Raw genomic sequence first — 22,989 nt, 5'->3', positions numbered from 1 at the left:
ATTTTGATATTGATGACATGCAGTCCACATGGAACTAAAACGTTTGCGAAACATGTTTGTCATATTTACAAACCAAAGCTAGTAACATTTAAACAAACCAACAATATTTTCTTGAATATGTTTGATAGAATTCTTCCAAAGAAAAATCTGAAATAGTTTAATCTTTAATCACATAGGTAATATAATATCTGAAGGCGTAAAAAACATAATGTGTGTTCAGGTTTCATGACCGACCCTTTTTGGCCCCGATCCTAAACCTTTTTAATTGCCTTGGGATTATTTTTCTTTTAAAAGTTAAAAATGAAGTGTTTTTGGCTTTTAAGAATACAAATGTTGCTAACACAAATGGTAAAGATGTTCTTTAGCATAAAAGATATAGTTTTTCGTGACAAGAAAATCTCAAGAAACAATATGCCACATAAAAAAGATTTTCCGATCTACCCACCCTATTTTGGGGGGCATAAAACCTGAAACAAACATAATGCTTCTTCGTAAAACATGTTTCTAACGGTTAAAAAGACAACATATAATCTGTAGTTTTCCAATATTAAAAATCGTTTAAGAAGAAACATAGAAAAATGCAATCTATATTTGCCCTTAACAATCCATAAGACAAAGCTCTTAATAACAATATCATATAATGAAAATAACTAATATTGAGTTTAGTTAAAATGAACAAGACGTTGCCGTTTTTAGCAAAACTTTTCAAATGCTATTGTACTGTTCTTCAATTTAATCAGGACATTTCATCAAAATTCTTATAAAGTATTTCCATTTTCTAATAAATATTCTTTTTTTTAAGAATATATCTTGGTATTATATTGTACCGTATTCTTTAATAGCTATATTTGTTCAAAAATATACTGGCATCAGTCTTTAAAAAAAAATATACATATATTACGATAATTTCATGTCAGTTGTTTTTAAACTTTATTATGACAATTGTATGCAAGTTGTTTTTAAACTATGTTATAACACTTTCATGACATTTGTTTTCAAATCTATATGATAACTGCAGGCTGTTGGTTTTGAAATCTATATTATAATAATTGCATGACATTTGTATTCAAATCTTATTCAAAAATTATATTAAATGCATGGCACTTGTTTTCGATTTTATATTGTAATAATTCTTAAATCTAATTTATAATAATTACATGACATAATATAAGCATTCATACCATGGCTCCTTGTTGTTGGTTATGCACGTATGAATGATCAATGCTGTTCAGTTGTTATTGATAGTGTGCATAGTAGTGCTAAATGCTGTCTTTTTGTTATTGGTGTTGTACGTTTTACGTTCAATGTTGGTTTTTGTTATTTATAATTTACATATCATTGCTCACTGCTTGTAAATTGTTATTGGAGGCTTTCCGTAAAGAAACGGAGAGTTTAAGGGTAACAAAATCGTGAAAGGAACACTCAATGACAGTTTCAAGTTTATCCGCATTTCGGAATCGTTATCAACAGTCTATATTACCTTGTTAAGATACAAGAAGTAAAGGTTATACATGTCCTGTTTCAGGGCATCACTCATGAAAGGAACACCAACAGACAGTTTGAAGTTTCTCCTCACCTGGGAATCGTTATCAATTGTCTACAAGTAGCAAAGATGATAAAGCGTCCTGATTCAAGAATTCTATGATGAAAGGACCACCAAAAGACAAACAGTTTAAGGCTTTCATCATCAGTAGTCTACATTAGTTAGTTAAAGGCATAGTTTAACGTTTGTATATGTGACCCCACCCCCTTCAAATCTGGCATTACACACGGTTAGTTATTGGTCCTAATCTATATTGCTCTCTGGTATCAGACCAATGCATATTGAAGAGTCAACGCATAACCGGGGTCGCCCATTTTCATTGAACACAGTCCTAGATGGCAATTAGCCAATAAACATTACGCAGGAAATATGGCACCCTGCTATTGAGACAGTGTCACAAAACAGGGGTTAGTCCGCTGGGGATTAAGCTGACAGACATAACTTAAACTGTGCCTTTAAGCTTCTTGTGGTAAATGTAATAACATTTCCTGATTACCCTTAATTGGGAATCGTTATCGTCATTTTCTTGTCACTAACAGAGAATATAGTCAGCAATTATATCACCATAAAATATACACCAAAATAAAAGTTAAAGGAATGTATTGTAACAATAAATTATTCGCCTCCTAAATAAATCACACATCAAAATCAATATCAGGGAAATGATTTTTCGTCGATTCTTCGTCAGAAGTTTGTCTTAACAAATATTTTCATCAATATAAATAAAATCGTTTCATCACTTTGAAACGATTAAGGAGTCCGATCCACGTATAAGTAAGTTCTATGATACTGTTAACCAATATCTTAAAATGTGACGTCTGGTGACCCCATGTAATTTTCTTATCATTTGAAAGGGTATGGCTTGCTGCAAACTTATATCTTAAATACATACAGTTACTGTAGTTTGTACTTTTGCCTTTTGTTCTACTTAAATCGGACGATATATAACCTATTTTGGAAATTTTCAAGGCCAAAGAAGCATGCTTGTTTCTAATTTTTGGCGTTTCTTTTTCTGGACATATAACTTTTTCAAAGACAACTAAATTAATACCCGGTCACCTGACATCCAAAAATCACGTATTTGTGGGTCGGAAACCTTTAAGTGGATCTTAACAGGTGTTCAGGGATGTCTAAATGCTCTATTAAATGATAACTATATTAAGTATCTAAAGGCTCACAAACAATGCAACTACCAGCAAAAATATCACTTGAGCAAAATAAATATATTCCATTTCAGTATATGTAATTTTAAAGTTATAATTCTATGACATAGTTGATATCCTTGCATGACAAGGAAGACTTAATGAAATTCAGACCTTTCTATGCATTTTCTTTTTAAGGACAAATGGCAATGTTTCCAAAACAATGAAAATGACCTATTAAAGCCAATATGTCGTGATGAACTGTTTTATCATGTCGTTCTCTATTAGATGTCAAACCTCTTCACCGCTTGTTCGTCCAATGATGGGCATCTAAAGCAAGCAGCATTCTCAACAATTCTGAAAAGGAAACAAGAAATCATTAAACAAAATATATAGAACATTATATAATTAAATAAAGATGCAATCATTGACAAATATTCGTGGTTTATTTGCTAAGAGCGCATTTTCATTTCCGATGATATATTGTTGTGCTGACTTGACCTTTGACCCACTGCCCTCAAAATCAATAGGGTTCATGAACTGGTATTAACCAACCTGTCCACCAAGTTTTAGGTCCCTGTGCTTCAGCGTTTTTCAGATATTGCTTGAAAACGGATTTTCAGCTTAAAATCAACACAACCTTGACCTTTGATCAACGTTATTATTAAAAAGATTTGTAGGAGAACCACATATTTTACACAGGCAGTACCCCAACATTAACAGATAAACCAATTGTTTTTGAGTCACTGTAATGTGCTATAATTAAAGTAATTTTCAAATAGTATATGCAGTGTTCCACCCACTAAATATGAGAGATCTCCCCCACTGCATCATCTCTCTAAGATTAACGTATGCTTCTTTTCTACACATTGGTATTCTTTGATTATGAAATTGGATATTTCGTTTGATGACATACATTCTTCGCGCAATTTAGATCAGTAGCTCAATGTCTCTAAATGAGGCTGCTTTTTTGCAAACACTGTTGACTTGAATGTACAGGATAATTGTTGGATTAACCAATACATCAAATCCAGGAAGACACTATTAACATGATTAAAAGGGAAGCATATGTTTTAACCTGCATTTCTACACCAGCATGAAGAACTCATGGGTTAGAATCTGATTTAATGCTCTTTTCCAATGATATATTAGCTGGAATATTCACCTAATTATATCCAATGTATCAAACTGCAGGACAATATTGAAACTAATTAAATGTCGATTACTAGAAGCGCCGCAACGAGACAAAACCAGGATTTTCAATAATAATAGCCATTTTTTCATTTTACGAATAAGAAAAAAAGCATTAGCATTTCTCTTTTCTTTTCTTTTTGAAATAACTCTAGTAAGTTAAGTGTCTAGTGCGTTTAATTACGCTGCATCATTCATACATAAGTTTCTTGTGAATATCTTTTAACTACGATTGCATATGACGATGGTTAAACACAAAAGTTATATATTTACACTAAGATTCATCATTTTCCATATCTCTAACAAAAGTTATTGGACTTAAAATAATTTTCTATTTCAGTTACAAACACCTTGACCACATCACCCACAAAAGCAACCCAAAACTTTCACATCGAGTTTCATCCATCATTCTGAATTAAAGTTACTTGGAAGGAACCATTTTTTCTATTTTTAGTGACAATGACATTGACCTTGACCCAATTTTCTTCAAAATCAATCAAATTCTAGCTTTTCACATAAACTACATACAGACCAAGTTTAATCATTACCCATCAATCCTTACTAATGCTATTGGTCGGATCTTTATATATATAGTTACCTTGACCTTGACTCCGCCCCTCAAATCCCAAGCTAGCTCTTCACATAAGCTACATACACAGCAATTTCATAACTATCCATCATTGCTTACTTAAGTTATTGGGCTGAAACCAATGTTTGACGCCAAAATGAGATCCTTATTTCAATAAAACGGTTTTCGTTGAAAACCCTGTATAAACCCAAAGTATTAGATCGAGTGGCGCGAAATTCTTAGCAGCGTCAGCTTTGCAAAGCAACCTTTTTACAGGAAGCAACAGGAATAGTTTTTGCTTCCGCGTCGGAAAATTATTGATTTTAATATGAATTAATAGGTGTTTAATCAATCGTATTTCGATGTATGATTGGTTGTTTTTTACCGCTAATGAACATAAATTACCTTCTGGGTTAAGTAACCCGTCGTTATCATAGTCAGCGATTTCAATGAAACCGCTTCCGTACAGTTCTGCTACATAGTCATCGTATCGTGCAACGTTTCTGTAAAACCACGTGATCTCGGATTCTGACAGTTTGCCGTCATTGTCGAAGTCGGCTGTGAACATCATAAAGTCTCGTAACATCGCGTCTGACATGCTCATTTGATCGCCCTAGGGGAAAGAAAACAATATTTACGTTTGTAGAACACTCAATACAGCTCACATATTTAAGGCGTAAATGTGTTGTTTGTTACCACCAACCCGATCGACCCTAATTTTTTCCTCCCAAGACTACACCTTTTTTTTGCCGTAGTGTGTTTTTTTTCCGTAATTTCCCCAAAAAGTAACATGTTAAAATGTGTCCATACAAAATTCTACAATAAGGATATACCTATAGGTCTGTTTGGTACAGAATCCCGGTTCTCAATTTAAAAATATAAAAAAGTTATGCCTGCCTTCCCTATCCTTTTTTGGAGATGTAAGTCAGTGTGTGTATACCACGTGATGAATTACGTCATATATGTCGGAAGGCAACATTTTGCTTAAAATGAAGACTTAAATCAAAGATAACTTTTCTTGTACAACACCATTTTAAATAAAACAAAGGGCAGTCTATGCCTCTTAAAGAGCCCTGCATTTGTATTATTACCGAAATTTGATAAAGTCATTAGTTTCATCAAACACTTCGACAAACTTGTTTCCGAAATCATGTTTTGACTGTGCTCCGTCAGACGGCCGTATTGCGAAAAGGTTTGTCGAAGTGTTTAAAGATTCTAAACTCTCAATCAAACTCTGGTAAAAGACCGAAGGAGGAGCTCTGTTAGCGGCATAGACTGCGCTATGTTTCATTTAAAATTGTGAAGAAATAGTTAAGTTATCTTTGTTTAAAGTCTTTTTTCACATCAAAATATTGCCTTCCGATGTAGCATTTATGACGCAATTTATCACGTGGTATACACACACTGTAACAGATAACTTTTTAATATTCATCACCTGTTTTACTTACATAGTTACGTATGTAATTGTATTAGATTCACAACGTGAATAATCAAAAACAACGTTGGATTTTGGTTAGTACAATTTTTTATATTACACATGTAAATCGTTTTGTTATATAAAGGAAGATAAATAAAAAATATAATAGGAAAGGCAGTGATATCAGGCGTTTTTCTTACCACCGATCTGCGCCGCAGAGGTGTCGAATATGTCACGGAGACGTTTATTAATATCACTAGCATCACCGCCGTTAGTACTGCCGTCGTTGATGATTGCTTTGCTCTGTCCATTATCTTCATTTTGCTAAAATAAAAAAAATGTTACCGTGTTAACTATAACTCCAGTGGCCTAAAATAAAACCGGCTCCTGTTTAAAGTATATATATGGTGTCATAGTTTGGTGTCATTTAAAACAGATGAAAAATATTAGAGAATTTTATCGCTTTTTTAAACTAGAGAAGTTGTTGGCCATGTAGCTATTTATTCATATGTTGTTGTTGTTGTTGTTTTAACTGATGCTTTTTATCTGTACACAAATCATATGTTTTTAATGTAAATTTTGGAATTACCGCCGCTTGGTTTTCCTGCGCTCAACCTCACATTTGCCCTGACATTTATCAATGACTGAAGTTGAGAACTGTTATTGATAAATTTAGTGTCGATGATTTCAGTTTCTACAAATCATCCGATACAAGAACTGCCTATTGCTAACATTGATATTTTCTGGCTTCCAATATGTGTTAGCTGCATGTTGACGTGTTCAACCATTTGCGCCATCTTTGAACGCATTTGAATATTTGTCGTTGCTTCTAATCTATATTTCAATTGGCTCACTCAAGATTTCTGAAAAAAAGCCTAAATCATGCGATAAATAGTTCTATGGAAGTAAATCATAGAAATAATCGAAGTAGACGTCATATACATAAACCGTATCTTGTTGGAATTTCCCTTGAGAGATGTCAGATTTCTGCATATGATGCTGATTGCGATATCTAATATGTTCTTATAGATGTTCCATAAATATTTTGTTACCCGATATATTTGCAAAGGCGTTGAATTGAGATCCATTATAAAATGTATAGATAAGACATATAAATTGACGAAAACCTCCCACGCATCAATATGATCGGCGAATTATCAAGACAGCCATTATATATCTGTTGCGTAAATCGTAGTTCGATAGTTAACCTGCAATTTGTCCGCTGTTTTCCCGCCGTGCAGGCAATTTCTACGTGGCGATAAATAATACACATTTATTATAACTGAAGATTTAACCATCTTCCTTTCTTGTATGTCAAAATTGACACCAGGTTAATAAACAGATAACTTAAAACAAGGAAAAGAGTAATATCACCTAATTATCTTTAAATTGAAAATGACGGTAAATTAGCTAACGCTTGTCGCCATGACGTCATGCACTTGTTGTACTCAAAACCGTGTCTGTTTCAAAACCCATGCTGCAAATGTTCTTCAAACCCTTTCATTTAAGGAATAACCTAAACTAGTGTTTTAAAATCGGATTCCATTTGCTATCGATAATCGAATCGAATCGAGCCAAGCATTTCGATTTACTATCGGACAATAATCGAAAGGCCATAATATCATTTCATTTAGGAATACATTCTTTATACATAGTATCATCATGATCATTTAAATAGTTTAACCTGGGATCAGAATGTTTGATGCAATAGTTATGCTTTTTGCAACAGTAAGTAAATTTCCATAACCTTTTTCAGTCTTCAATGACTTAACAAAAAAACAACATAAAAACAATAAAATACATACTAATAATTGCACATCAATTGCAAAATGATGAACACCTCATCAAGTAAGTTAACTTAGCATTTTATCCACGTAAAAGAAAATTTTAACATATGTTAACCAGCTTAACATTCAATAGCCTGTAATATTTAAGATTCAATTTAATTATCTCAACTTCATAAAACTTTCACAAAAAAAATAAATTTGTTAATAACTATCAACAAAAAAAAAGGTTTCAAAAACAGAATGCATCGAGTCGTGATCCCCGGTATTTGCAGGTAAGACCAAACCCACTACACCACTACAGAGCTAGAGTATTTAGTCTTTAAAAAATATATAAACAGTTAAAAACATTTTATAATTTTAGGAGAGTTTTTAAGCAAAAGTATAAACATTGAACGCATTTGTGACCTCCCTTGTTAAAATGAAATAAACGAGAATTGACATTTATTCTATATTTAAAGAATAACAAAAATGTGTAGTTACCGGAAGTTACATGAGCGACATCGATTTTGGATAACCACTATCGATTGTCGCCGACATAGCATTGTCAGCGACGATTTATCGATTATACTCGATAATCGTTGCATCACTAACCTAAACTGATATAAAAAAAAACTTAAATGATTAGTCGTAATGTTTTAGATAAATAATTATAGGATCTATAGAGGCTATTGTATTGCACCTAATTTGCACTAGAAAAGGGACTTTGTTCGAGTCACAGTTCCGGGGTATTTTCCATTGGTCATATATCAATGACTGCATTCACTGCAATGGTTGGTATTTTTTAATACGCAATCCAAAACACTAAATCAATCTTAGTTCAAATTTATACCAACTATTGTATACCCCCTACCCCATCCCTTCTCAGTATTTCCTTTATTTATAACTGCTTCTCACCTATTTCGCTATTAGTTTATCAATGCCACTGAAGGTCACCAAACAATCATAACGGAGCGGAATCTCATTAAACTTAAATTAACATTCTGGCACAAGAGGTCAGTCACAGTTGCTGGTGTTGAACTTGGCACCAGTGTGTTCACGTGTTATTCACTACCAGACGCCCCAGGCAGACACTACTACGTATTAACTGTTGGACAACATTCCAAGGCATCTTGCCAACCGTTGTACACTTATTTTGATATAGACGGAAGTGGAAGGTTTGTTATGATAAGAAACAGATGCACAGCGGTCAATTTAACAATCATTTGCAACCATCTTCCCTCTTCCGAACCGAATATTAATTCCTTCATTTTCTACCCGAATTCTGCGTAACAAATGAAATGAATTAATTTGCATGTCTGCGTACTGAATAATGCCAAATGTCATATAATCACCTTTTTGAGCACTCCTTAAAAATACCCGGTTGTGAATACCGCGTACCGCAGAGGGAATTTTTAGCCTCACATTTCACATTCGATCAATTCAATGCAAAATATTTCAAAGAACACCGAACGAACAAAAAAAATCAATCGCCATACATCTGAATCTTAATTGAACCGAAAATCAAACACCCAGTCAAACGCTTTTAAAAATCTATAAATCAACTGGTTTGAAATGCATGCCATTTTTATTTTACTTTTTGTTGTTGTTGTTGTTTGAATTAAATGTGTGCTTTGATAAAATTGTGTGATATTGGTTCACCTGGCGCAACATTTGAATTTGCTTTAAAATAATTTTATCTTAGATCAAATCTAAAAACAAATCAGTTTTTCTACTTAGGCACACATGTTTCGACAAACATTAAAAAGTGAAATTATTGAGAACTCCCTTACCTACTGTATAAGGAAGCCGTTAGACCCTATGCGATGCTTTGAAAGTCGTAGCTTAGTATGTTCACATTCGACATTGCTCCTTTCGATTTCGCAAAACGGTTATCATGTTCTGCGATAGTGGCGTTTTCTCTCAGCACGACTTTTTCTTATCCATGACTATATCTTAATAAAAGCTTCGCTAGTAATTTGGTTTGTTGCGGAGATTACATTGACCATGAAATGTTTTCAACACGAATTCACCTGTTTGGTCCCGAATGGCAATCACAATCAGGGTTATGGTAAGGATGACGCACATATCACTTATATATGTTCCAAGTAATATAACGTAATTAACAATGTCGAATTATAAAGCTCGCATAAATGAGGAAAACACTAAACAATAATTTTAGACAAACTTCGTGTATTTTATTTCTATTGCATAATCATTTTACTCAGTTTATATAAGCAAGAACCACACCAACCTCCGATTTCAACATAAAAGCATTCATGAACACTAGATGTAGTTTTCTAAATTGTTCTGCTATTTAATTCGTATAGAATGTTGTGACTCATTATAGGAACTAAATAGAGGTTTCAAGTATTTCTATTTTATTTTCAGTTATTTTTTGGCATGATTAATTAGAATATCAGGACACCTTCGAGTGGAAAAATTGGCGCAGTAACGTTTAACGTCTAAATGTTCGTCCCTGTAATATAGTGTTCTGGAAAAATACCGATTGGAACAAACATTCTTTGCATACTTGCAGCATATAAATTTTCGAGTTTTAATAGAGAAAATCAGTTCTAATCTACAATGAGACAAATATAGATCCTGGAAGCCGATGGGGGTAAATTGATGGTCAGTTTCATATCTCCAGTAATTTACCTTGACAGAAAAATGCTGCTTTATCAGATCCAATCAAATAAAACATGTCCAGTAGGCTGCCAGAATATCTTCCATTGGGTTCAACATCCTACTGACTCATCATTTACCAAACAATATTTTGTTTACAAACATCTCATATTTATCAACAATTTTCGCAAGTTCCTATTTATAACATTTTTTGCTATGATTTGTCGTTTTTATCTCCAATATTTCCATCACCTTTAAATTGACTTCCTGTTGTTTTTTTCGAAATGTTTTTATCAAAGTTCAAAAGTTCAAGTTTTTTCTGTCAAGTAGAATACTATTCAATAAAATGTTTTGTTGTTGATATTTTCCAAATAAAGAAGTTTTATTTAAACTTTTATTCTGAAGCCAGGGGCCGTATTTAAAAACTTATAATAAAAAATTCTATCTAACTTAAGTGGAATTCTTAAAATGTTCATAGTCAAATGAAATGCATAAGTGTTTTTTTAACATTTTAAAAAGAATGTGTTTTTTGAATAAGAAGGTGAATGAAAATAATGTATTTCGGAAATTATTTAGTTTTTATAAAAACAATTATCATAAGACAATGACATACTTAAATTTTAAAAGTGACTAAAAATGTTAGGAAATTACTTACGATGCTTTGCAAATACCAGACCTGAACTTAATTCATATTCTTTTTAATGTACTATTCGTTTTGAATAGTACAGTTCATATAAGATGATGACCTGGGCCAGTATTCAATTTTGATAGTATCCTTATCATTAGACATGCCTCAGTGATTCCATTCAGCTTATTGGTCAGCTAAATATACACAGTGTGTATACCACGTGATAAATTGCGTCATAAATGCTATGTCGGAAGGCAATATTTTTATTTGAAAAAAGATTTTAAACAAAGATAACTTTACTATTTATTCACCATTTTAAATGAAACATTAGCGCAGTCTATGCCGCTTACGGAGCCCCACCTTCGGTGTTTTACTAGAATTTGATTGCGAGTTTAGTTTCTGAAAACACTTCGACAAACCCTTTCACAATACGGCCGTCTGACGGAGCACAAGTTTTCAAAACATTGTTTTGGAAACAGGTTTGTCGAAGTGTTTGATGAAACTAACCACCCCATTAAATTTCGGAAATAAAACAAATGCGGGGCTCTTTCAGCGGCATAGAATGCCCTTTGTTTCATTTAAAATGGTGTTGTAAATGAAAAGTTATCTTTGATTTAGGTCTTCATTTTAGCCTTCCGACGTAGCATATATGACGTACTTTATCACGTGGTATACACACACTGTATACAGGTCAATCAAAACATTTGGTATCTAATTTTAAATTTAAGTTTAATCTAAGTCGCTTATTGAATACGGCCCCTTGTTATGAATACATACACTATAACATTGACAGGTTACTTGTACATTTGGGCTAACGCTATTGAAAAGTCACCGAGATAAGTGTTCACTGAGGATTAAAAACAATTCCATACACTTGTCCCAACAGATATCAACGAAGTGTTTAAGATCACATGGGAACGAAGACGTCGCAAACAAGTTACTAAAACAAACATAAAAACATCATTTATAAGTAGGTTGAATGAAAACAACAACAACAACAACAACAACAACAACAACAACAAATATTAGCGATATTTTGGCACTTTTTAACTGGGAATTTTGTGTCCAAGTAGCTATTAATTAAAAACATTTAAAAAGGCTTATTAATTTTTATCTGCACACAAATCATATGCTTATGTTAAAGTCTTATAACGCCAATGAAAACGCAATTCAGTTGAGGGCTTACTTAGTCCATATGCAAGAAAGCACAACCGGAATCCTCTACCTGTTTTCACTCGCAATTTACATTCCAGGACATGAAGTTTCAAGAATTTCATTCATTTTTCTGACATAACGTGCTTATATTAACGACATATATCTCACTTAATTCTTCTTGACATGGATGACCTTAGCGCATTAATAAGAAATCCTGATATTTATTTATTGCCATTTTTTCAAGCAAAATATACGGTGAGGCAAAGCTTATGTCGTTTATGTTATTTGTCAACATTAGAATCACCTGTATAATAGTTGATAAAATTTCACACAAAACGATATTCGCAAAGGATAAACTATTAATAAAAAAACTTCGGTGAAATATTCTTGTTTGTATCCTTAAATTATTTAGCAAAGAAGTTAACCGAGTTAACAGTTTGAACTAACATTTGAGGTTCAGTTTGAATGCTGAGAACTTACGAGATTAATTCATTGATAACCTACGTATGAATTTCAAGAATTTCATTCATGGTTGGAGCGTACCGGAGGCAGTAATAGATTGATCTTGTGTTTAGCGCCAGGCTCCAATTCCATAACCTATCTACCTACCACGCAGGCCAAACCCCAGACATCATCATGCCAAGAAAAAGGCTCAATATCCTTATATCAATTTTAAACATATACACCAGGCACTCCAAAAAGCAATCCGGAATTGTATATCTTTTTTGGTATGGAAGACCCACAACCTACCAGCCAGATGACGCTTAACATATGGCCTCATCCTTTTACGCAGTTTACTAGAACGGCTGGGAACAGCTTGTGTTTTCCTTGAACTATTTACATATTCTTGTACTAAATTTCTCGGGTTAAATTTGGGAGACAAATGGTTTTGTAAGAGTGCAAACGAAATAAGAAAGGGTATTTGCGTTCACAAAAGTCGGTTTCGTACTTAAAAAGGATCTCGGAGAGCATTACAGGCGCGATGTTTATTTCTCACTGGAGAACAAGATTGCAAGCAATTAATAATATTGCTGACTACTAGGACAAACCAAGGATATGATCTTTATAAGGGGCACACAACTTAAAAAAGGATGCACAAAAGACGACGCACACAATAAATCTCAGTTAACCCGTCATGTAATTAACGGAGAGGTCAAATATATTGACAGTTTTGTGTGTCTGTGTTTGGATGTTGTCTTGGTGTGTGTGTTTTTGCGGACATTCGGCATTTGTCGTTGTCGTTTTTGTTTTGTTTTGTTGCGGAAAACAGAACATTATCCGTTAAATTTGCCCCTAAAGACAACGGAAAGACGAGCAAAAAAATTCATAACGTTCTTGTTTTAACATCCGTCATCCTGAACCGCAAGCAAATATCTAGTCGGAACATGATATCAATCGTATCTGTAAGAGCCTTAGAGATAAATATCGTTTTTGCGTATGAAATAACGAAAGGACGATGACTTCAATAGATTGTTAACAGTTATTTTCAAATGTTTTTTTCGGTGTCTATATAGTGGCTAGTTACGATTCGAACGTTCTGGCAACCACAATACATTGACAAAACGTTAAAACGACAAAAATCCAACTAAACAAACTGCGACAAAGCGGGAATATGTGTTTTTTGCCGTTAAACATGGCAAAACTATTTGCAACTCATTGTAAGGACAGAAGATGAATAATGATATAGATACAATTTATACTAAAATGTTTCTAATAACCTAGTGTAACTTGTCTGTTTAGCGATGTTGAAGCTGTTCTAACATTGGACTGCTTTGTATGACAACTGGTTGAGGAGTAAAAAGTTAGAACACTTATCATTAATATTACATTGCAGGTGTTTTAAAATTAATCTCTATCAAGTCGCTAATTCGTAAACAGGTAAATACATTTTACGTGTAAGTTTTGCGAATTCTATTTCTTAAAATTAATATACGAGTTAAACATTTCTCACAACGGGTTTGCAGATTACTCTATTCTCCGTTTGATAGATAAGCAAACGGAACATGTTTTCAAATTACGATGCACAAAGCGGAATTTATGTGTCCGAAGGTCTTCATATATGGCGGTAAGAAATGTTGCTTTTCTTTAAAACTAGTTATTCAAGTCTTTAATGAAAGAACAAGTATATATCATCCATTAATAAAAAGTCAAAACAAATACTTTTACGTTGGTATTATTGCTATTATAGGCTCAGTTTAAAATATGAGTTATTTCGCCTCATTTGGCATGCCGGTATAATTACACTTTCAATATTCATAATGTTCTGTTTCCAAACATATAATCAAAACAACAACAACAAACATATGTAAAAATATATGTGCAATACTTTATTCCTCGAATACATTGACCAAGCTTTAAGCCATTTCCTGGGTGAGAAAACAACACTGACAAAGCTTATATAAAGACCATTCCTAAGTGAAAGAAAGCAACACTGAACAAGCTTCGGTACTACTTAAAGAATGGTTTTGTATGTTGGCGTAGTATTTTGTATGCTCTATACATTATAAGTGGCGAGCAATAATAGCGTTTGAGCTAATACTAATGTATGTCATGTATACAAAATATGTTCCCTGCAATTTTTATCCAAAACTCTGAGAATTGAAACAGAAATTCAGAACGAAATCTTGAAATTTATATATGTGTTATTTATTCAGGCTATTTTGTTACAATTCTACATCTAGTATACATGCCTGGACCCCGTTTCACTAAAGATTGAGTAAAAAATATCGAAAGGAAATGTATCGCATAGATTCTGCCCGTAACTTTACGGGGTACCTGAGCACTAAGTACAGCGTCAGTTTTACGACGTAGATATCTTATTGAAACGATAATATACGACAATATCACAAAACCTTAGTGCCATCTCATTTTACCACGGATACGCATAGCAAGATTCAAAGTGTCTTTTTATAAATTAGTTTTGTATAAATGTTTTGTCAATATTTTACAGGGAAAAATAGTTCTAGAGCAAAATTGTACTTGGGTCCAATCTATCATAATTGAGTTTATTACCCATGTGCATTTTGTGTTCTAAGATATTATCTTTAGAATATTGAGCAAGCCAACAATGTTCGCCAGCATAGTAATTTCGAATATTGTCATGCCGTGGAATGTGGAAAAATGATTTGAGCTCGAGAGAGTGAATTACATGCGATTTTTTGAGCCAGTGGTATATGGTCTTGTTTGCCTTTTTTGCTACTATTTAGTTTGGAAGCCAATAATTGGCCAAATAAAGCATTGCCTGTTAGTATATTTGTTTAACGCGTATTTTCTTATTTACCAAGCTGAACTCCAACATATAATTAAATATATTTCCAAAAGTTATGCCACTAAAATAATACATAAAAACAATCTGAATAGATATACATATAAGCTTAGGAAATCAGTATGTAGTCCTATATACATATATTTATTTAAATTATTACATTTAAAATAAATAAATAAATAAATAAATAAATAAATGAATAAATAAATAAATAAATAAATAAATAAATAAATAAATAAATAAATAAATAAATAAATAAAAAATAAATAAATAAATAAATAAATAAATAAATAAATAAATAAATAAATAAATAAATAAATATAAAAAAATAGCCAAGTGTCTGAGACTGACCTGCTATTGCTGTCACTATGTTGTCACCTGTAATGGTGAGTCGTTCCGTTCTGCCAGTTATCTCCGATAGTCGCTTCTTGAGATCCAGCAATATTATGACGGTGGACCAGCCAACGGTGGCTCATTTATTCTCCACTCTGGGATGTCGTCATTCGCCAAGCTCTGTCTGACCGAGTTCACTCGGGTGCTACGTAGGTCATGAGTTGCCCGCCAATTAGTAAACCGCGCGAATTCCATTTCCCTCCCTCTGTTTCGCTGTAAATGCCAGTGGGCTTAGGCTGAAAACACGAGTTACACGTGGGATGGGATGTTGGTATTGTTAACGAATTTATGAATATGATTAATGACTGAATTAAACTCTATGATGAATAGTTTGTGTATCGTACCAGGGTTGATTTAGTTCAATATGACGAATGTAGTCTGCGCATTTAGGTTCAGCTATTGTGGGTCTTGTTTGTAGCACCATCTTTGAGTTTATGAGCATAATCTCGCTTCCAATTGTTGATGAACATTTCATTTGTCAATAGTGTGTCCTCCAATTTAATTATTTTTACGGGCATGTGGCCCCGCAACAACTTTCATTTATATCGCCATTGTGTCCCTTTGGACAGTTCATTGCAAAGGTATATTATAGGGTTGAGGACAGCAATATATTGAGGACTTCCGAGATAAGCAAGTCAGCCAAACATTGAAATGTATTCTAGTTTAAAACACAAGGTGCAAGGCCCAACATACGCGTAAAATAAAACAAAACCTATTTTATTTCACTGTTCTTGAAGATCACCCTAACATTTATCATAATCAATATTTTAATATTCACATAACCTATGATTGTTGTTTTGCACGTGTCTCGTTGAGTGTTTGTTAAGTTGAACAGTGTGTCCAAATGACATTGAAAAGTGTTACTATTGGATCCTATCTTACAAAATTACAGCCATTCCGTATGGTCGTCACATTTTGGCGTGAATTTTGGTAGTTTGTGTAAAAGTATGTTATGCCCAAAATGACCGATAAACATTGCAGCGTGCACCTTGCACATTAACATCTTGTCAAAAGATAGAGTACATCGATATACAGAGGTAGAATGGTCTTTAAAATTGTAAGATTTTAATCAAGGTTCTGGGCAATGCTTCTATGCTTGATAATTCGTGAAACGGTATATGGTACAAAAGAACATGGCTTGATTTTGATGATATTGTGAATGAAAAGTTTGTTTACTATCTGAATTTGGAGTTCCTGTTTTTTTCTCTATATTACTTTTTTCCTTAATATAATATTTGTTTTAATCTTAAAGTCATATGCTGGAAAATTGACGAACCAAACTTTCAAAAATACAATCATTTTGATAAGAAAAACAATGTTACTTTCAGTTTGAACACAGGCACATTTACCACCGATAAAGTGATCCACACACGTCAACTTATGCAACATCGATACACCATAGTTAAAGTGATGTTCTTGAAGTTTACGTTATTCATTGAAAAAGTATTCGTCCGTCATTCAAAATATATAAAAGAAATATGTGCTCATATAGGATAACGGTTTTGGCCAATAGTGTTAACTCTGTGGTGTGCAAATTATCTTAGACAAGGCAGACTATCATTGGAACCGTACCATTTTCCTAGCCCTTGTAAATGCTCCATACTCGTCTTCCGTTGTAGAGCTAATGGGTGATAAAAATGTGTAAAAAACATTACATTTGTAAAAATGCCTCAGTATATTCACTTAAAAGTAAAAGTTGTTATTATTTTGTGTGTTGAATATTTTATATTCGACTTGCAAAACTTTTAATTTATTGTTCATTGAGGATCCCTTAATCACAATTCCTTCAAAAAATTTACTGACGCATATTATTGTTCACTCAATGATTCGCTGTTTCTTTTTCGTTGCATTGAATGACTCTTACAGTGTTTTAAATGTCGAGTTATAAAGATTGTTTTAATTTCTTCCCTTTATGAAAATTAAGGCATAGCTTTCAGAGAAAAAAAAGCGACATAACCTAGGTTTTATGATATTATAGTAAACAAAAACAAAACAGAAAAAAAACCCAGAAAGGTCGTCAAATGCACGAACGAGTAAAGTTAATTTGAAAATGAAATAAAGCAATATTAATATTTAGAATTCGATTTCCTGCGGAGACTAATTAAGACGACGATAGACGCTAATGACGCACGTGGAGTAGTAATCTTATGTAGGAGGCTCGGAATAATTCATTCGAATGTACTTTACACATCATCGAGGATGCACTTAGATGTAGGCTGGAAACGAGAAAATAAATAAGATAACCGGATTTCTTGATTTTCAAGAAAACAAATGTTTTGCATATTTATTTTTATATTTGCGCTCTCACAACCGGGGTTGATTTATGGGACAAGAACCACTAACAGCTATTGGGTTGAAAAGGGCTGGTCCATTTTACACCAGCCAATATTTATTGTATGATTATATAATTAAGAATATGAGTGAAATAATAAGTACAAGTCCCATTTAGTTGGACGTACAAAAAAGTCCTTTCTGACTTTACAATATTAACACAAAATTTTTCGACAGCAAAGCTGCTTGTTGATCATCTGCGTGAGCTTGGAAATTGCACATTCGGAACTCCTCGGCCATTTTTTTCTAAAACAACCTAGGTTGTTTAGGTTACACACCACCATTGTTATTCCCTATATAATTCAATGTAAAATTATAATTTTTAGACAACAATTAAAGGCATTTTGAGCGAATGCAGGCTATGATAACCACATATCTTCTTAAAGTACAAGCTTTAAATTACCTTTTAAGCCAATAAAAAGGGGGGTCAATTTATTCCTAAGAAAAATCACTCCACTTGAAAAACAAACTCTAAAAATTGCACCGTCCGCCATGACAGATCTTCCAAAATGACCTTTCAACTATAGGGCAGCGGTTTATGCTTTAATCTCTATTCGAAATGATAAATCAAGCAAGAATAGATACTTAAGGTATAAAAATTTCAGGAATAATGATAATTTTTATTTACAGTGTATTGAGCATGTGAAAACATGTCTATCAATCATAAAAACATTTTTTTATTGAGAATTTTCCACACAACGGAAGTACATATGACGTAATGGTGACGTCATTCCTATTTAGAATAAAATGGCCGAGGAGTTCCGAATGGGAAATTGCAATGACGTACTGCGCAACTTCCGCAACGCTTTAAGCGTAGACAGGTTATGTTACACTAATTAATTGAAATAAGAACAACCACCCACCACGGTGATCAACCCCTGACTGCCTGCCATTGAGCATTTAAATGTAGAAGTGCTTAATATAAATCAAATAATATTCCTTTCTCTTATATTTTTTTTTATATTTGCGCTTTCACAACCGGAGTTCATTTATGGGACAAGTTTATGGGACAAGAACCAGCCAATATTTATTGTATGATTATATAATTAAGAATGATGATCAAAGCACATGTCTATAGATGATTGAGACACACTACCAATGTCCCTTATCGTTAAAAAAGAAGAAAAACCTTGCATGAAAAATGTCACGTGAAATGAAAGCACAACCAACTTCCATCAAAATTGTTATCTGACAACGTGTTGTATTGCAAGGCTGTATTGCTTTTTAAGTTTTGAGGAGATAGAAGTGAGCAGATTTTTGCCTGGTAGATGATGCAAGAGATGCAACCGCGGTTGTTTAACTGCATCAATTTCTGTGGGCTCATGTTGAGTGGTATTGGTAGAGGTGTTTTGTCAGTGCCTTGTGAACCTGCAAACGGGAAAGCAAGTCGCAGATTATGTTGTCCTTAGTGCTTATATGTTTGGAATAAAAGCATAAAAGCAGAAATTGTTTTCAAAGCAGTCAGAACAATAGCTCTAATTAGTTTCATCATAATTTTGTCTTTTGACGTCTGTTTGTTCAGGCAGTAAATAACGGCCATGTTGTCACAAATGAATAATATGTTTTTGTTTCGCCAGAGGTGGGCAAACATTGTCACGGCAAGTGCAATGGGGTACATTTCAAAGACATTGATATGGTGATGTTTGATCTTTTCAGGAAAGATACCAAATGCCAAGGAAGAACCATGGGTGCACGCAAATCCTTTGGATTCCGCGGCATTGGAAAACAAGTTCAGGGTTGTAGATGGAATAAATCGATCAGCCGTTAAAAGTGTGCAACCATTGTAGTTATCCAGGAAGGCAAGCCATAGTGCAAGGTCTCTAGTTTCTCTTGCCATGCGAAAATGATGGTGAGATTTGATTACACCAATGGTCAGGTCGTAAAGGCGCCTTAAAAAGCAGCGACCTGGTTTTATAACGTTACATGCAAAATCGAGATGACCTAAAAGCGATTGCAAAACTTTCAGTGTCTACACTGTCATTGACTGTTTTGGAGTCCTTAATTGGCAGACCGATACCTTTAGCAAAGTTGAGCAAAGTTGAGGAAAGTTTTTAGAGAATTTGAACAAACTTGAGTTCCTGCCGGACCCACAAATATGAAGTCATCAATAATGTGGGATACGAAGTTGACCTTGAGTTTATGCTGTAAGACACATTGAATACTGGAAGAGAATGCTTCAAATATGGCCACTGATGATGAAGCACCCATTGGTAAAACAGTGTCGAATTAATATTTGTTATCAAAAGTGAAACCTAGTTTATGGTACATAGTCTTATGGTGACATTGGGATAATTCGAAACGCTTCTTCAATATCAGCTTTTGCAATGGTGGAGTTGCAGAATGAGAGAGGCAACATGGTCAAATGTTTCTAATGTTACAGCAGAATTATGTTTTGGTTTAAGTGAGTTCCCAGGTGGCAAGGTTACTGAAGATCAGAATGATAAAACGTGGATGAGACGAAAACAGTTTGGGGTACGTTTTGGTACGGCTCCCAGAGGGCTAAGAGGTTTTTACTGGAGGTGTGTTATATACGGACCCTTTGTGCGACCCCAGGTCACTTCATTTGAGAGTTTATTTTGAACAAATGTGAAGTGATGCACAGAAAAATGGTTTGTGCAATATGTGGCGAAAGGATTCCTCTTTACCAAGAGAAGATCCCCCACTGAAACCTTTGGCAAGGAACAGTGTTTTATCTATGTCATAACCATGAAAGTAATGTATGAACTGGTAGATGAGCACTGGGGTGGGCAGATGAAAATCAGTCTTTTTTATGAGACTGATGTGTTGGCGGGTTGACTTATTTGGCAAGTTGATGGGTTCTTTGACCATGTACTGTTGAGTACGGGTATCATTTTGGTGCGAGGAATGGCTTTGGGCATTTACAAGCACCGTGGGGCCCCTCACAGTTTCTACATTGGTGAGAAACTGTGCATTTGAGTTTGTTGTAGGCTAGTGTTTATGTTGTTGTTTTTTGTAAAATGTCGAGCCAATTGAAGGATTATATGTAAGGATATGGTATAGTTTTTCTAACGATAGTCGAGGAACACGTTCAGTAATGAGACCAGTACTAAGTTTCATTAACCTAAAAGTAAGATTATGAATATAGAAAACTTAGTTGATGCTCATACAAGTTTTAAGTTTTATCGATAAGTAAATACTTCAGATTGTGTTTCCTCTATGTTGTTGGGTCCAAATCCTTCAGTGATGCACGTCTATAACTCATAAGTAGTTCTTATGTTCGATGAAGACTGCAGTGGTGTATGACATCAACTTTGCAAATCTTAATCTGAAATGATACATGTTTGGTGCACTGTAAAGGTTTTATACACGTTCTAACTAATCAGACGCGTAAAAATGGGTTAAAATGTCATATTTTATGCTTCATTGCGATCGAATAAGGAGTACCTATATAGTTTGTTCTTCGTACTGCTGAGAGACACTGCGAATCCCTGTGAAATGCCTTAAAATGCACTGACTCTCGAGTACTAAGGGCGAGGGATGGGTTCAGCCCCAATAATGTTACAAGGGATGCTTGAGAGGCGATATGAAGGGTTTTATACTTTCTTACATTTTGCCTACTTGCCTATTATTCACATGCCAAGAAGAGAATCATTCTGCCATCGCATGCAGCGGAAAATTAGCGATGTAACCTTGGTTTAGCTATGTTATAGTGAGTAGGAGTAACGAGAAAAGAAGAAAAAAACAGTCAAGTTTTCCAATGCGCGAAGGAGGTATGCTTGTGAATTGAAATAGAGAATACAGATAATACTAATCGTTTCTTTAGAGACAAATTAAGAGAAGGATAGGCACATGTGGTGTAGGAATCGCAAGTAGGGAGTTGCGTCTGACGATTCACCCCGGGCTCAGCTTATTTCATTATAAAATCACTTCATCATTGTTGCACCAAGAGTTTTGGGAGTTACTGAGGACAAAAGATGGAGAAAAGAGTACACCTAAATTACAGCATAAACTATGAACTCGTAATCCTGAAAATCAGACCGTTATAAAGTGACGTTTAATCGATTGGCCAACTGACGAAACCGTTAAGTTGGAACAGCCAGATTGCTCTGAAATTAGAATAAAAGGTCTACACGTAACCCCTTCCGCATTACGTATCGAATACTCCTCCAATTATCTATCCGAATCCTGCGTAAGAAAATTAAGTTGAAACGATTATAATGATAATAATGGTATGTGTACTAAATAAAGATTATTTTGAGTTTCTGGCGTACCACGTACCACCGTTTTGAGCCTCCAGTACTCCATTAAACGCCATTGAATAACCCGTTCCCGAAATTATTATTTTTTTATTACACGATTATCGTTTCTGTATACAATATCAAAATTATAACACTTTATGTCGCTGTCTAGAGGGGGTTGTAAGGTCAATATCGTACACACAATCGTCAAAGGAGATTCATTATGCCAACAGAGTGAGTGTTTGCGATGTAGCCTTGACTTTATGTTGTAGTACGGGGAAGGGGTATATTTGCGAGACAGAATAAAGGTTGTTGAATGAAACGAATAATTTGTACGATGTTTTTATCCGGAGAGAAATTAGTGCTGGGATAGACGCATGCGGTGTTGGAATCTTAGGTAAGCGGGTGCGTCTGAAGATTCATCCCAGCCTAAAATTATTGTACCTTACAATTCAGCATACGACAATAAGTAGGCTTAAACCACAAAAATAAGTCTGAAAATCCTAGATCATGATTTTCATGAGAACGAATGATGTGAATCTTGAAATGTTTTTTTGGGGCGAGTCTCAACTGTAGGATGCAATGGGACAGCAGAGGGCAACCGTTCCGCTTTATTTAAAATACATTGTCCCATTTTTTTTTCAACGACAGTCTTTTGAAGAAAAAGTTCGATAAGATCAGTATCTAGTTGTCTCAAATTGTTAATAGGCAAAATAGTGAAACATAAGTAATTTAAATTAGCACACAACCTAAATTTTCGGCCAATGAA

At 34.1% G+C, this 22,989-nt stretch overlaps 1 protein-coding gene across 2 annotated transcripts; it reads right to left on the bottom strand.

Annotated features, from left to right (window-relative positions):
* On the bottom strand, positions 1-15,744 carry LOC128233903 (uncharacterized). 2 transcript variants are annotated; one of them, XM_052947774.1, is made up of 4 exons: positions 15,649-15,744; positions 6,062-6,185; positions 4,850-5,057; positions 1-3,042 (listed from the first exon to the last, which is right to left on the bottom strand). In XM_052947774.1, exons 2-4 carry the CDS (start codon positions 6,179-6,181, stop codon positions 2,987-2,989), a joined length of 384 nt encoding a protein of 127 aa, XP_052803734.1. In that variant the 5' UTR covers positions 6,182-6,185; positions 15,649-15,744; the 3' UTR covers positions 1-2,986. The 2 variants fall into 2 exon arrangements, with proteins under 2 accessions (XP_052803734.1, XP_052803736.1); XM_052947776.1 differs by lacking the exon at positions 15,649-15,744 and adding an exon at positions 9,418-9,800.
* Positions 15,745-22,989: the final 7,245 nt, after the last annotated feature.

Source organism: Mya arenaria, chromosome 5, assembly GCF_026914265.1.
Source record: "Mya arenaria isolate MELC-2E11 chromosome 5, ASM2691426v1".
Taxonomy (NCBI): domain Eukaryota; kingdom Metazoa; phylum Mollusca; class Bivalvia; order Myida; family Myidae; genus Mya; species Mya arenaria.
This window is presented reverse-complemented; position numbering and strand designations above follow the sequence as displayed.